At 42.0% G+C, this 13,262-nt stretch overlaps 1 protein-coding gene across 5 annotated transcripts in view; it reads right to left on the bottom strand.

Moving 5' to 3' along the window:
• NCEH1 (neutral cholesterol ester hydrolase 1) overlaps positions 1-13,262 on the bottom strand; it is a 119,625-nt gene that overhangs the window by 19,365 nt on the left and 86,998 nt on the right. The window contains exon 2 of one of the 5 annotated variants that reach the window (XM_011968618.1): positions 2,086-2,338. The exons of 2 other annotated variants lie outside the window; for them this stretch is intronic. In XM_011968618.1, coding sequence (XP_011824008.1) covers positions 2,086-2,338 — 253 coding nt within the window. The remainder of the gene's footprint in view (positions 1-2,085; positions 2,339-13,262) is intronic. 2 more of the 5 variants (XM_011968619.1, XM_011968621.1) reach the window with 2 other exon arrangements.

The following is a 13,262-nucleotide window of genomic DNA, read 5'->3' as shown; positions in this document are numbered from 1 at the left end:
GAGATTGCACCATTGCACTCCAGCCTGGGTGACAGAGCAAGACTCAGTCTCAAACAAAAACAAACAAAAAAACAAAAAAATACATATATATAAACCAAATACAAATTGAAAAACTTAAAAAGTCACTCCTCTCACAGGGAGAGAACATGCATAAGATTAGAGAAGAAACAGGGGAGGCTGCAAAGGTGTTGAATGTATGAGTGATTAATTATCCTTTATACCTTATATATAAGTTATATATGTTCTTTAGTGTGGATTATTTCATAAGAAACAAAATTAATTTTGAAAGATAAACCACTGCTGACCTATCAGCAAGCAAATACACTCAAAAAATACTCAACCTGCTGGGCGCAGTGGCTCACGCCTGTAATCCCAGCACTTTGGGAGGCCGAGACGGGCGGATCACGAGGTCAGGAGATTGAGACCATCCTGGCTAAAAAATAATAATAATAATAAAAAAAAAAAGAATTTAATCCTGCTGGGCGCAGTGGCTCACGCCTGTAATCCCAGTACTTTGGGAGGCTGAGGCTGGCAGATCACAAGGTCAAGAGACTGAGACCATCCTGGCTAACACAGTGAAACCCTGTCTCTACTAAAAATGCAAAAAATTAGCCGGGAGTGGTGACAGGCGCCTGTAGTCCCAGCTACTTGGGATGCTGAGGCAGGAGAATGGTGTGAACCCAGGAGGCAGAGCTTGCAGTGAGCCGAGATCGCGCCACTGCACTCCAGCCTGAGCGACAGAGCAACACTCTATCTCAAATCCTTAGTTGCTCTCAGTAAATTGAGATCTATATTGTGCCAACTGAGAGATAAATATTTCCTTATTTACAGGGTTTCTGAGGCAGTCTTAGAATCAGAAGTTTAAGAATTACATAGACACCTGTGACCTCCACCTGCTCAAGTTCTTCCTCGGGCAGAAGTGATCAGTCAAAATTATGCAGAAAAGGCCAGGTTGACTCTTGTAATCCATCCCATTCCTGGCACCCATACTACCTGTCCTCCAGTACAGTGTTTCTCCTGGCAAGCGTCCAATGCTACAGACTCAATCTCTTTGAAGGCAGAAACTCCTTCTTATTCATTTTTGTATCCCTACACCCGAGCATACCTTAGACTGACCAGTGGTCCAGACTTGCCCACAACTGTTTGAGCTTTTGCACTGAAAGATCTGCAGCCCAGCAAACCCCTTGGTCTCAGGCAAACCTATATACTCATGAACAATTATTGAAAATGTGAAAAAAAAAAAAATCACTGAATAAAAGAAAAAACAATGGATATGGAATTAAATAAGATTACTAGAAAAAGTTATACCTTTTGACCTTTGTTGCTTTAAAAAAAAATGACATAATGATAAAATCAACAAAACAAGTTGTCATTGCTTTTAAACTAAGGGGATGCCAAAAGCTCTGGACTGAAGATGAGGAAGTAGCTCTATGACCATTATTAGCAAAGACAAGGCCCCAACTTCCGCCTTGGGAGGCTCTCTTCTGGGCGGCTCTGTTTGGCTGCCTGACATTTTGAATGTGTTCTAGTCATGAAAATCATCCAAATCTAAAGAAAATATTCTTGAACTTTGCAAGATTGTTTCCTTTGAATGGTTGCATACATTTTATATTTTAACCTTTGCTTTCATAAGCAGATAAAACATTAACATGTGTATTAAGGAATACCTGGTCTATTTCATAGAAATATATCTTCAAAACACAAGTTGGCAAAAGAGGCACAGATAATTCCCCATATGCATGCCTGGTGAAACTTCACCTTGTTTTGGTGCAGAAAGCTGTATCAGCACTGCACAATAAGTCTGTGATTTAGATCATAGGAAATATTTTAAAACAGTCTACCTGAATTAACAAACAAACCAACAAGCAAATAACTTTTACATAGGATAACCATATAATTTATCACCCAAACCAGGACCCTTTTGAGAGTGAAAAGGGGGCACTAGTAATAATTTTGCTGAAATTAGGAGTAACAGGGAGTAAGAGGGACCATCCAGGGGAACCAAGATAAATGGTCCCCTTCTTTCCCACTAAGAAAACCAAACTCAATTACACATCTCCCGCAAGGCCAACCAGAACAACAAACCATCTGAAGGTGACCAGGACGTACTTGCACTTGCCAAGGCCCAGCCTCCTCCGTGGATATAAACAACGCTGCGTTTCAGCGGTTCTTCAGGCTTCGGAGGGCCTTCAAACACTCTGACTTCTACACCATCAAAGTCCGTGTCGGTCACCTTCACTTGGGCAGAAGACCATGCACTTTTTTTGCCAAAAGAAACAATGATAAAATTCAGTGCCAGCAGGTGATGGCTCAGTCCCAGGTAGTGGATCAGGTTACTCTGCAGGGCGAGGGAGGAAATAAAGAGGGAGAGCGCATGTCAACTTGGCATCACCAGAGCTGCCCTCACTAACCGAGTGTCTGATTTCCTACAAGCAACTTCCACTGGACTGGAGGGCTCATTGAGCCCTTTTAATACAAAAACCAATTGTATTTACCTTTTGCTTTTGGAGTTGACAAAATATTTTCATACATGAGATCTCCTCAGGTATTATCAGTCCCATTTTATTTAGAAGGCTTAGAAAACAACTATGCTTGCTCATTTCATTTAAGTGGTAGTTCTGGGACTCAAACCTAAGATTAGGTTTGAATTCCCGGATTCAGTACCTTTTTTTCCTAAGTAAGTATATCACAGTTCCAATAACATACTAGGAGTGAAGAAATAATATATTTTATTCAATGCAAATAAGAGGAAAATTTTCTATTTACTTTAATTTCTTTAAATTCCTTTGTAACATATATTTGAGTGTGTCTCATTATTTAATTTCTTTAAATTGCTTTGTAACTTCAATATATTTAATTGTATCTTTAAGTATGTCTTGTCCTTTTGAAAGGAGTGTGTGAGAAAGAAGAAACATGGTCAACTGAGGCCCTGGCATTTAGAAGCAGATCAGCTCAGATAAAACCAGAAGCTTTTTAAAAATGTGCAAAGACTATACTGCCTGATGGTCTCTTCCCTTCTGAACCCTCAGGGTATCAAGCTCTGCATTAAGTGTTCGCAGAAAGTTAGTTGGTTGCAGAAGGAACATAGCAAGGAGACCTAATTTACCCACCAAGCAAAGACACTTCTGAGTTTATTCCCTTCTCTCCACTTTCCCAAGTTCATCAGGAAGGGGAACAGCTGGAGAGTTAACAGTGCTCTTTTGTAGACTATGAAACAGAACACTGGTGATTAATGATCATAAGATCAAAGAAACAATGTTGCTAGCGGAAATCAGGACTATATGATGTCTGCAATGTGGCACCTTACAGCTTCTCTGGCTGTGCACAGGGCACGACAGTACACCTTGAAGAGGGTCCCTGTGTGTTCACTGCCTCAGCCTTTGGGCAAATTCCTGAGCCCTTTACCCCAGTGTCCCATATAGACATTATAACTGTGTGTGTATATTTTATATATATATATATATGTATATATATACATATATATATCTCCTGTCATGAAAAGAGTTAGAAAGCACTATATTAAGAAAGCATTAGCAAGTGTTAATGAAAAACAAGAACAAGAGGCAATTAATCAAACAATGAACAGCTATTTCAGGAATTCTTTTAATATCATTTGCTGGCAAGTATAAGCAGCAGCAGAGCAAATGAATATTAAGAAAATTCAACTTCTACATGTGCCCTGACATCAACTGCCCAATTTACTGAACAAGTTAAAACTGTCCATGTTTTGATAGTAATTTATGCACGTGTACATGCACGTATGTGTGCACACATGTACCTGCACAGAGGATTCTAACCATCAACTTAAGTTCTTTGGTAAATTGGAAGAAGACAATCACCATTTGAGTTTTGTGATAAAATGTTAGTCTAATTTAGAGAATATTGAGATCTGCCAGGGAATAGCTAAGAATCACTGTATTTCCAAAGTTTCTAGAGTAGATATAATAAACCCTTGTTAACACCATTATCAATTAATAGGCAAGCTCCATTCCACTTGTCACAGGACAAGTAGTTTGACCGGCACGAAACGATGAAATATAAACAAAGAAATGGCAGACCTGGCTCTGTTATATTATCAACTGTACTTTTCTTTTTAATTAAATGAAGACTTCCTTAAACATTGGAGACAAATTATATGAGCTTCTTTAACTATATGAAGCTGTAAAACAAGTGAATTGTCTTTATATGACAGATATGAGAAGACTGTACATTTTACAAGAGAACCCGCCTCGAGTTTCCTTTATGTAATGCCTGCTTGAGTACATGCAGTTTTGACTCAATTTGTTTATACCTTTTCAGAAACATCTCTCCACATTAGCTTATGTTTCGCTTGCATTCACAGAATACCTAAAAAACCATCTGCATTGTTTACAATAGCAACACAGTGGTGTGGGGGTAGAAGTGCTGATTAGAAAAGGGACAATTTGGCTGGGTGCAGTGGCTCATGCCTATAATCTCAGCACTATGGGAGGCCAAGGCAGGCAGATCATCTGAGGTCGGGAGCTTGTGACCAGCCTGGCCAACATGGTGAGACCCCATCTCTACTAAAAATATAAAAATTAGCTGGGGCCAGGCGCGGTGGCTCACGCCTGTAATCCCAGCACTTTGGGAGGCCGAGATGGGCGGATCACGAGGTCAGGAGATAGAGACCATCCTGGGTAACACAGTGAAATCCTGACTCTACTAAAAATACACACAAAAAAATTATCTGGGCGTGGTGGCGGGTGCCTGTAGTCCCAGCTACTCGGGAGGCTGAGGCAGGAGAATGGCTTGAACCTGGGAGGGAGGCAGAGCTTGCAGTGAGCCGAGATTGCACCACTGGGCGACAGAGTGCGACTCCGTCTCAAAAAATAAAATAAAATAAAATTAGCTGGGCATGGTGGCACATGCCTGTAATCCCAGCTACTTGGGAGGCTGAAGTAGGAGAATCACTTGAACCCAGGAGGCAGATGTTGCAGTGAGCCGAGATTGTGCCACTGCACTCGAGCCTGGATGACAGAGCGAGACTCTGCCTCAAAAAAATCCAAAAAAAAACCAAAAACAAAAAAGGGGGGGGACAATTTGTTTATGCAGTGTAAAAGACAGGAATATGAAAGGGTAGGTAGATGAGTAGAAAAAGAATTTAGAAAACTGCTGTAAGAAAGACTGTGCTAATGTTTACAATTGTATTGATAAATTAGAATTATACTAGAGCCAACATTGAGACTGTCTGAAAACTTGAAAATGGATATGAACAGTGACCTGTTGTTAATTACTTTTCTTGTTACTATTATAAATAATAGCTATCACTGCCTGAGTGCCTACAGTGAGTGCGAGGGTAGGCTGCTGAAGTCTGGCTACTCTTCTGTGAGGTAAGTACTACTATCTTGCTTACAGAGAGAAGAGAAGAGAAGCCTAGACATTAAGGAGCCAGTACAGAAGCTGGATTTCTAAAACCTTGAGGGGGCTGCAGGACTTACAGAATTGCCCTAGAAATGCTGGTGTAGATAAATGTGGGCCATGGAAGCTGCTCTGAGCCCTATCCAGTATGGGATAACATTTGCATGTCTATGTGATATCAGTGATAAACTTGTGAATATTATCTAACTTTTTTTTCCCCTCAAATACCGTTCCCTTAACTCTTCACATTACTCCCCTCCTACCATACTGCCCAGAAAATAAATTCAGTAGCCACACCTTTCTATAGTTGTTACTTCTTTGAAGGGATATGAGAAAAAAGCAAAGAAACAGGAGTGAGTTTCTTCCTTTGGATTTTTAAAAACCTGTATCTTCTTTTTTTGTTTGTTTTTTGTTTTTGTTTTTGAGATAGAGTCTCACTCTGTTACCCAGGCTGGAATGCAATGGTGTGACCTCGGCTCACTGCAACCTCTGCCTCCCAGGTTCAAGCTATTCTTGTGTCTTAGCCTCCCAAGTAGCTGGGATTACAGGCATGCACCACCGCTTCCGGTTACACTTTGTATTTTTAGTAGATATAGGGTTTTGCCACATTGGCCAGGCTGGTTTCAAACTCCTGGCCTCAAGTGATCCACCCGCCTCGGCCTCCCAAAATGCTGGGATTACAGGCACGAGCCACTGCGACTGGCTGAGAATCTTTTAAAAAATAGGCATTGATTTAGAGGATTACATGATGAATAAGTCTCCTAGAATAGAAAGTGATTTCCCAGGCTAGATGGTAGAAGAGGGGAAGAGAAAATGTTGCAGATATGAAGTGAGGGCTGTATGGATAAATATTTGGGAGCCAGTGAAAAAAGAACCCTGGGGTGCAACAACTCCCAGATAGGTCTGTGGAATCTGAAGCAGCTGACTGTGCCTCATGCCCAGACAGAACCCTGGAAAGCGGCAAGACCTTAGGGAAGAGTAGATGCAAGGTATGTCTAGAAAGATAGTGCCTCAAATGGCCTTAGAGCCCCAGGCTCCAGCTGGTGAAGGAAAAACAGAATGATTCTGCATGCCCAATGAAAGCATAAATGTAGCAGGCTCTGCATGAATGTCTTGCAGATGGACCTAAGACAATCTATCTTTTCTCCACAGCCCATTGTATGTACCCAAGAGTTCAACAGGAATATAAATGATCTGAAAGATCGACTATCTTACAGATAAGAACAAAGGATATCTCAGGACAAACTGTAAGGATCAAACACCAAGGATCAGGTAGAACAGTGATGTGGGGTGAGGATGAGTGATATCCAGATGGCTTCCCCAAACCACAATGCCTCAGCACTGTATAAGATCCTGCAAAACCTAAAAGAAAATAGTGATGAGTGGGAATTCCTAAACTCACTGGGAATAAGTTTCTACCTAAAGGATGAAGCCTTAAAATATAGATCAAGTTATGTTTCCTTGAGCTTATGAAATCAGATTCAGATACACACAAGTAACATTCTGGAAGTAACAAAGTTTCCTGAAACCTCTATTTCTTTTATATATATATATGTGTGTGTGTGTGTGTGTTTGTGTGTATATATATATTTTGAGACAGAGTCTCACTCTGTTGCCCATGCTGGAAAGTAGTGGCATGATCTTGGCTCACTACAACCTTTGCCTCCCTGGTTGAAGCGATTCTCCTGCCTTAGCCTCACAGATAGCTGGGATTATAGGCGCCCACCACCACACCTGGCTAATTTTTGTATTTTTTTTTTAGTAGATACAGGGTTTCACTATGTTGCCCAGGCTGGTCTTGAACTCCTGACCTGAAGTGATCCACCCATCTTGGCCTCCCAAAGTGTTGGGATTATAGGTGTTAGCTACTGCACCCAGTCTCCTGAAACCTCTTTAGAAGTAGCAGAGAAACTCTAGGAGAACACAGAAGCAAGCCAAGTTTTAAGGGCAATGGGCTGTAAATTATTCCATCTTGGTTAAAGTAAGCTAGGGCAATGCTAGCGGTCTTAAAACTTGTCTCCATAACCATTCCAGGGTCTAGGGGAAGAATTCTGCCTAATGAGATGGAAGGGGATAAAGGTTACTCGTTACGCCTCAGTGGAACCAGACAAAGAAATACAGTGGGGCACTGGCTCCCTACCCAGGTCTGATGGCTGAAGATCAAAGGACAAACAAGAATCAAAGGAAACCAAGCAAAACTGTGCTCTGCTTATGAATATATAAATTAGTTATGTTTATATATGGGGTTGTTCTGTCTTGATTAAGTCAACATATAAATTGTGAAGTATATCCTATGGGCAGATAACTTTGTAGGGGAGAAAGAGAATCATCTGAAACTTACAGTAATAGAGGAGAACCAAGGCTTGCAAATGAATAGCTGATGCTAGTTAGCTAAGCAGTAAGTGGTAAGAAAGGCCTAGATAAAGGGTTGCACAAGCTCAGAGAAGAAAGGAATCACCTCTGTCTGGGGATGAAATCCAGTAAGGGTGTCTAGCCCTGAATTAGGTCTTAGATGATGCCCCATCATAGGTATGGCTAACAAGGAAAAGGGCTGGAACTAAGGTGCAAGTATTGGAAAGTGGTTTGTTTTTGTTGTTGTTCTGTTTTTGTTTATTTGGCTTTTTTTGTTTGTTTCTTTTTTTTTTTTTTTTGAGACGGAGTCTCCCTCTGTCACCAGGCTGGAGTGCGATGGTGCGATCTTGGCTCACTGCAACCTCTGACTCCCTGTTTCAAGCGATTCTCCTGCCTCAGCCTCCCGAGTAGGTGGGATTACAGGCCCACGCCACCATGCCCAGCTAATTTTTATATTTTTAGTAGAGACGAGGTTTCACTATGCTGGCTAGGATGGTCTCAATCTCCTGACCTTATGATCCTCCTGCCTCGGCCTCCCAAAGTGCTGGGATTACAGGCATGAGCCACCGCACGTGGCCTGGAAAGTGTTTTAACTCAAACGCCTATGGGTAGGTAAGGTATACAAGCAAAATGGAGGCAAGAGGAGCATGGCAATAACAGACTCAATCTAAAGGAGGCATGTGTAGCACAGAAGTCAGCAGCATAGACTCCAGAGCCAGAGCACCTGGGCTAAAATCCAAGCTCCCTCACTTACCAGCACTGGGCCCCTGGGCAAATGATCAAACCTCTCTGTACCTCAATCTCCCATCCAAAAATGGAAGCAATTATACACATGACCTCAAAAGGCTGTTTGTTGTGAAGACTGGAAACTAAGGCACCTAGAACAATGCCTGTCACATAAGAAGCCCTTTTTTTTTTTTTTTTTTTTTTTTTTTTTTTTTTGAGAACGAGTCTCACTTTGTGGCTCACGCCTGTAATCCCAGCACTTTGGGAGGCCGAGATGGGCGGAGCTCCGCCTCCCGGGTTCACGCCATTCTCCTGCCTCAGCCTCCCAGTAGCAGGGACTACAGGCGCCCGCCACCTCGCCCGGCTAATTTTTTGTATTTTTAGTAGAGACGGGGTTTCACCGTGTTAGCCAGGATGGTCTCGATCTCCTGACCTCGAGATCCGCCCGCCTCGGCCTCCCAAAGTGCTGGGATTACAGGCGTGAGCCACCGCGCCCGGCCAAGAAGCCCTTTTGAGGCAGTTATCACCAATACTACACCTCTGCTCCAGAAAATCATTGCGTAAAAAAGTGAGCCCAGCGACAGATATTCCAGTGTTTCTAGGGAAGCTGAGATTATCATTTTTCCTATTATGCACATTTGTTATTAGTACCACATGGATTATCAAGTACTGAAATTGTTGCAGGTTAAAAAAGTGATCTTTAAAAAGCTTATTTATATGGTCATATTTAAGGGGAAGGAGGCAGCTAGGGAAGAACCAGCAGCACACTGATACCCCATACACATTAATGACTTTGCATCTGGTCAAGTTTCAACATGAGCCAGCAACATCAATACTTAAGCATCAATTCTAACTCGCTACCCAATTCGTTCTTCACATTTGAAGGTTCGTATTCTATGTCAGTGACTCTCCAATTTTTCCACTACGGTCATTTCATTCAGTCCATCAGCTTTTTAGTTCTCTTTATATTTTGCTCTAATTGTGCCTATTATAAGAAAAAAAAATCTATAATCTCACGAACATTTATTTAGCTGCATGAAAATATGAGAATTTAATTAAAATATTAATGTTTAATGTTCAATTAAGAGATGGACCTTAAAGTAGGGGTATGGAACCCAGCCTAGGAGAGAAAAGACAGAGGCTGTCCAAAGAGACTGCCTGGACACAGTACCAGCAGAGGTGAATTGAGTGTTAATGAAGTAAAGATTCCAATTCACTCAAGTCACCTGAAAGTAACGGTTTCCTGAAACCTCTTTAGAAGTAGCTGGGAAATCCAGGAACACACAGAATTGTGTTAAGGGCCTTATGGGCTGCAAATTACCCTGTCTTGGTTAGCTGAAATAATCTAGAACAGTTCTAGAGGTCTTAAAACTTGCCTCCATAACCATTCCAGGATCTAGGGGAAGAATTCTGCCTAACGAGATGGAAGGGGAATAAGGGTACTCATTATGCCTCAGTGGAACGAGACAGTAAAATCTGGTGGCACACTGGCTCCCTACCCAGGTAGTTGGTTCACGTTGAAACTTGACCAGATGCTAACTTATTTATGTGTACGGAGTATCAGTGTGCTACTGGTTCTTCCCCAGCCTCCTGCCTCCCCTTTGATACATGATCTGAAGGCTGGAGAAGGAAAGAAGGTTGGGGAAAGGCAAATAGATGTTTCTGGTCATGGGGCAGTGTTCACGCTTTAGCCCTTTGCCCACCACGCTGACCTAGTAAGGACAGAAAGAGAACCTGCAAGGCATCAAAGTCCCCTTTCCCATTCTCAACTAGAATACAAGGTCGAAAACATACCTTCACTTGCTAAGGGCTAGATCTCTATTCCAACCTAACTCTGATCAAAGGACAGGGATGTTTGAGCACCGTTTCTGGGAGGATTTAGGCCACACAGTAAATTCCACCAGAGAGGGAAAGTTAATTTGCTCAGCTAAAGTTGAATAAAATAAAAAAAATGGAAGCTTCGGAAACACCATCACTTAAAGAGCTGGTGAGCAGGACAGGAAGAACCAATCAATAAAAAACAAAAAAGGACAAGAGGGGGAGTGAGAAAAACAGAGAAAAGGGACAAATTGTTAGTATGGCAACAGAAACAAGAAACCAGAGATATTAAGGGGAAAGAGATTTCAAGAAAGCAGGTTGTTAAATGTCTGCAGAGAGGCCAAGTAGGTCATTGGTGTTGGCTATGGGTTCACTGGTGAACCTATGAAAGACAGTCTCATCCAAGATATGGGGCTGAAAATCATATTGTAATGGCTTGCAAAGTGAGCAGGAGTTGAAGAAACAGAGAGAGTAAATGCAGACAGATTACGTCCACTGTTTGTAGAGATAAGGAAGGCACTAGAATAGTTGGGAGAGACTTGAGTGTGCTTCTTGGGAAACAGCTTGTCAAGAGAGAAAGACAAACTTACAGAGGTAAAAAGAATTGAGTGAATTGAGATCCTAGAGGAGGGAGGACATAGGCTCTGGAAAGTAGATGGAAGGGAGAATTCATAACAGGTAATTTATAGGGGGCAAGGAGGCAAAGTGAGAAGATATATCTCTAAACAGAACTTGATTTCTGTGGATGTCAGTTCTGTCTTTGTCCCAAAGAAGATAGTGACATTTTGGCCAGGCATGGTGGCTCAGGCCTGTAATCCCAGCACTTTGGTAGGCCGAGGGGGTGGATCATGAGGTCAGGAGATCGAGATCATCCTGGCCAACATGGTGAAACCCTGTCTCTACTAAAAAATACAAAAATTAGCCTGGCGTGGTGATACACACCTGTAATCCCAGCTACTCGGGAGGCTGAGGCAGGAGAATCGTTTGAACCCAGGAGGCAGAGATTGCAGTGAGCCGAGATTGCACCACTGTACTCCAGCCTGGCAACAAAGTAAGACTCCAGCAAAAAAAAAAAAAAAAAAAGAAAAAAAAAGTGACTTTTCAAAGACTGCCCTCTTTGAAGGGAACCCATTGCAATCTGGCTTCCAGCCCCATCTCTCTGATGAAACTATCCTTATTAGACTCACCAATGACCCCTGACCACAATGCCAAAGCCGATGCCAATGACCTACTTGGCCTCACTGCAGATATTTGATAACTTGTGCTTTCTTGAAACTTTCTTCCCTCTTAACTTCTCCAGTTTCTTGTTTTCTTGCCACATTAACAATTAATCCCCCACTCCTCCTATTTTTTTTCTTTTTTTTTGGTCTTTTATTGATTGGTTCTTCCTCTCCTAACCACTGGCCCTTTAAATGATGATGTTCTCAAAACTTCCATTTATTACTTCATTCAACTTCACAATTCCTTCTTTCCTTGAGCAAGCCAATGTACTATCATGGCAAATAGGAAGTATTTACCAGCAGACTACTAAATTCAAAGACTATGACCTGTATTCTACACTAATTTCTAGTCCCTGATCTATCTTTCTCAAGCTTCCACCCATATTTCCAACCACCTCCAGGATCTAATCTATAAGCTCCTCAAAATTAATATGGCCTACTCTCCCTTCTCTACTCCCAGAGCAATTAACAACATAAATTCTCAATTATCTGACCATAAGTCTAACTTCTAAGCTAGAAACCTTAATACCGTCCTCAGCTTCTTATCTCACATGATTTCCAATCACCTCATCAAACCCTATTAACTCCACCTGCCAATGTTTTCTGATCTAGTTCTACCCCTAGCTCCACCCCCGCTCTCGTTGCTGCCTTGGCTAAGATGCTCATTATTTTCTGCACTTGCCTGATAACTTGAATTCTAGATAATCCTCTTTCTCTATAACTTGTTGCATACTGCTGTCAGAGTTTCTACCCTGAAAGGCTGATCACATTACCTGCCTGCTTAAAAACTTCTGCTGACTTCCTGTTTCTTACAGGAAAAAAAGAAAAATCTAAAGTTGGCATTCCAGTCTGGTCCCACTCTACATTCCAACCTCATTTCTCACCACCCTACCCCTTGCAGTCAAGCATAACTTGCCTAACATTTTTCTTTTTATTAACTTGCTATTCTCTTTGGCAATGCCCTTCACTGGTATGCTGAAATCAGCTTTTGCTGGGTTTCACAAACCAACTGATAAATTCACAGGAATTTTGCAAGTTAGTTTGTCAGAGGTATGTGAACCAGAGCATCTCTGTCTTGAATAGAGGATGGGTAAAATGAGTCTGAGACCTACTGGTGGGTCTGGAATTTTTGGGTTCTTGGTCTCACTGACTTCAAGAAGGAAGCCATGGACCTTCGTGGTGAGCGTTACAGTTCTTAAAGGTGGCGCATCTGGAGTTGTTCAATCCTTCTGGTGGGTTTGTGGTCTCGTTGACTTCAGGAGTGAAGCTGCAGACCTTCGCAGTGAGTGTTACAGCTCATAAAGGTGGCACAGACCCAAAGAGTGAGCGGCACCAAGATTTATCGTGAAGAGCGAAAAAACAAAGTTTCCAAAGCACAGAAAGGTACAGGAGCGGGTTGTCACTGCTAGATCAGGCAGCCTGCTTTTGTTTCCTTATCTGGCTCCACCCATATCCTGCTGATTGGTCCATTTTACAGAGAGCTGACTGGTCCATTTTACAGAGCGCTGATTGGTCCATTTTACAGAGTGCTGATTGGTCCATTTTACAGAGAGCTGATTGGTGCATTTACAATCCCTGAGCTAGACACAGGGTGCTGATTGGTGTGTTTACAAACCTTGAGTTAGACACAGGGTGCTGATTGATGTGTTTACAATTCTTGAGCTAGACACAAAGTGCTGATTGGTGCATTTACAATCCTCCAGCTAGACATAAAAATTCTCCAAGTCCTCATCAGATTAGCTAGATACAGAGTGCTGATTGGTGCAT

The sequence above is a fragment of the Mandrillus leucophaeus genome, unplaced genomic scaffold (genome assembly GCF_000951045.1).
Source record: "Mandrillus leucophaeus isolate KB7577 unplaced genomic scaffold, Mleu.le_1.0 Scaffold850, whole genome shotgun sequence".
In the NCBI taxonomy this organism is placed as follows: Eukaryota; Metazoa; Chordata; class Mammalia; order Primates; family Cercopithecidae; genus Mandrillus; species Mandrillus leucophaeus.
This window is presented reverse-complemented; position numbering and strand designations above follow the sequence as displayed.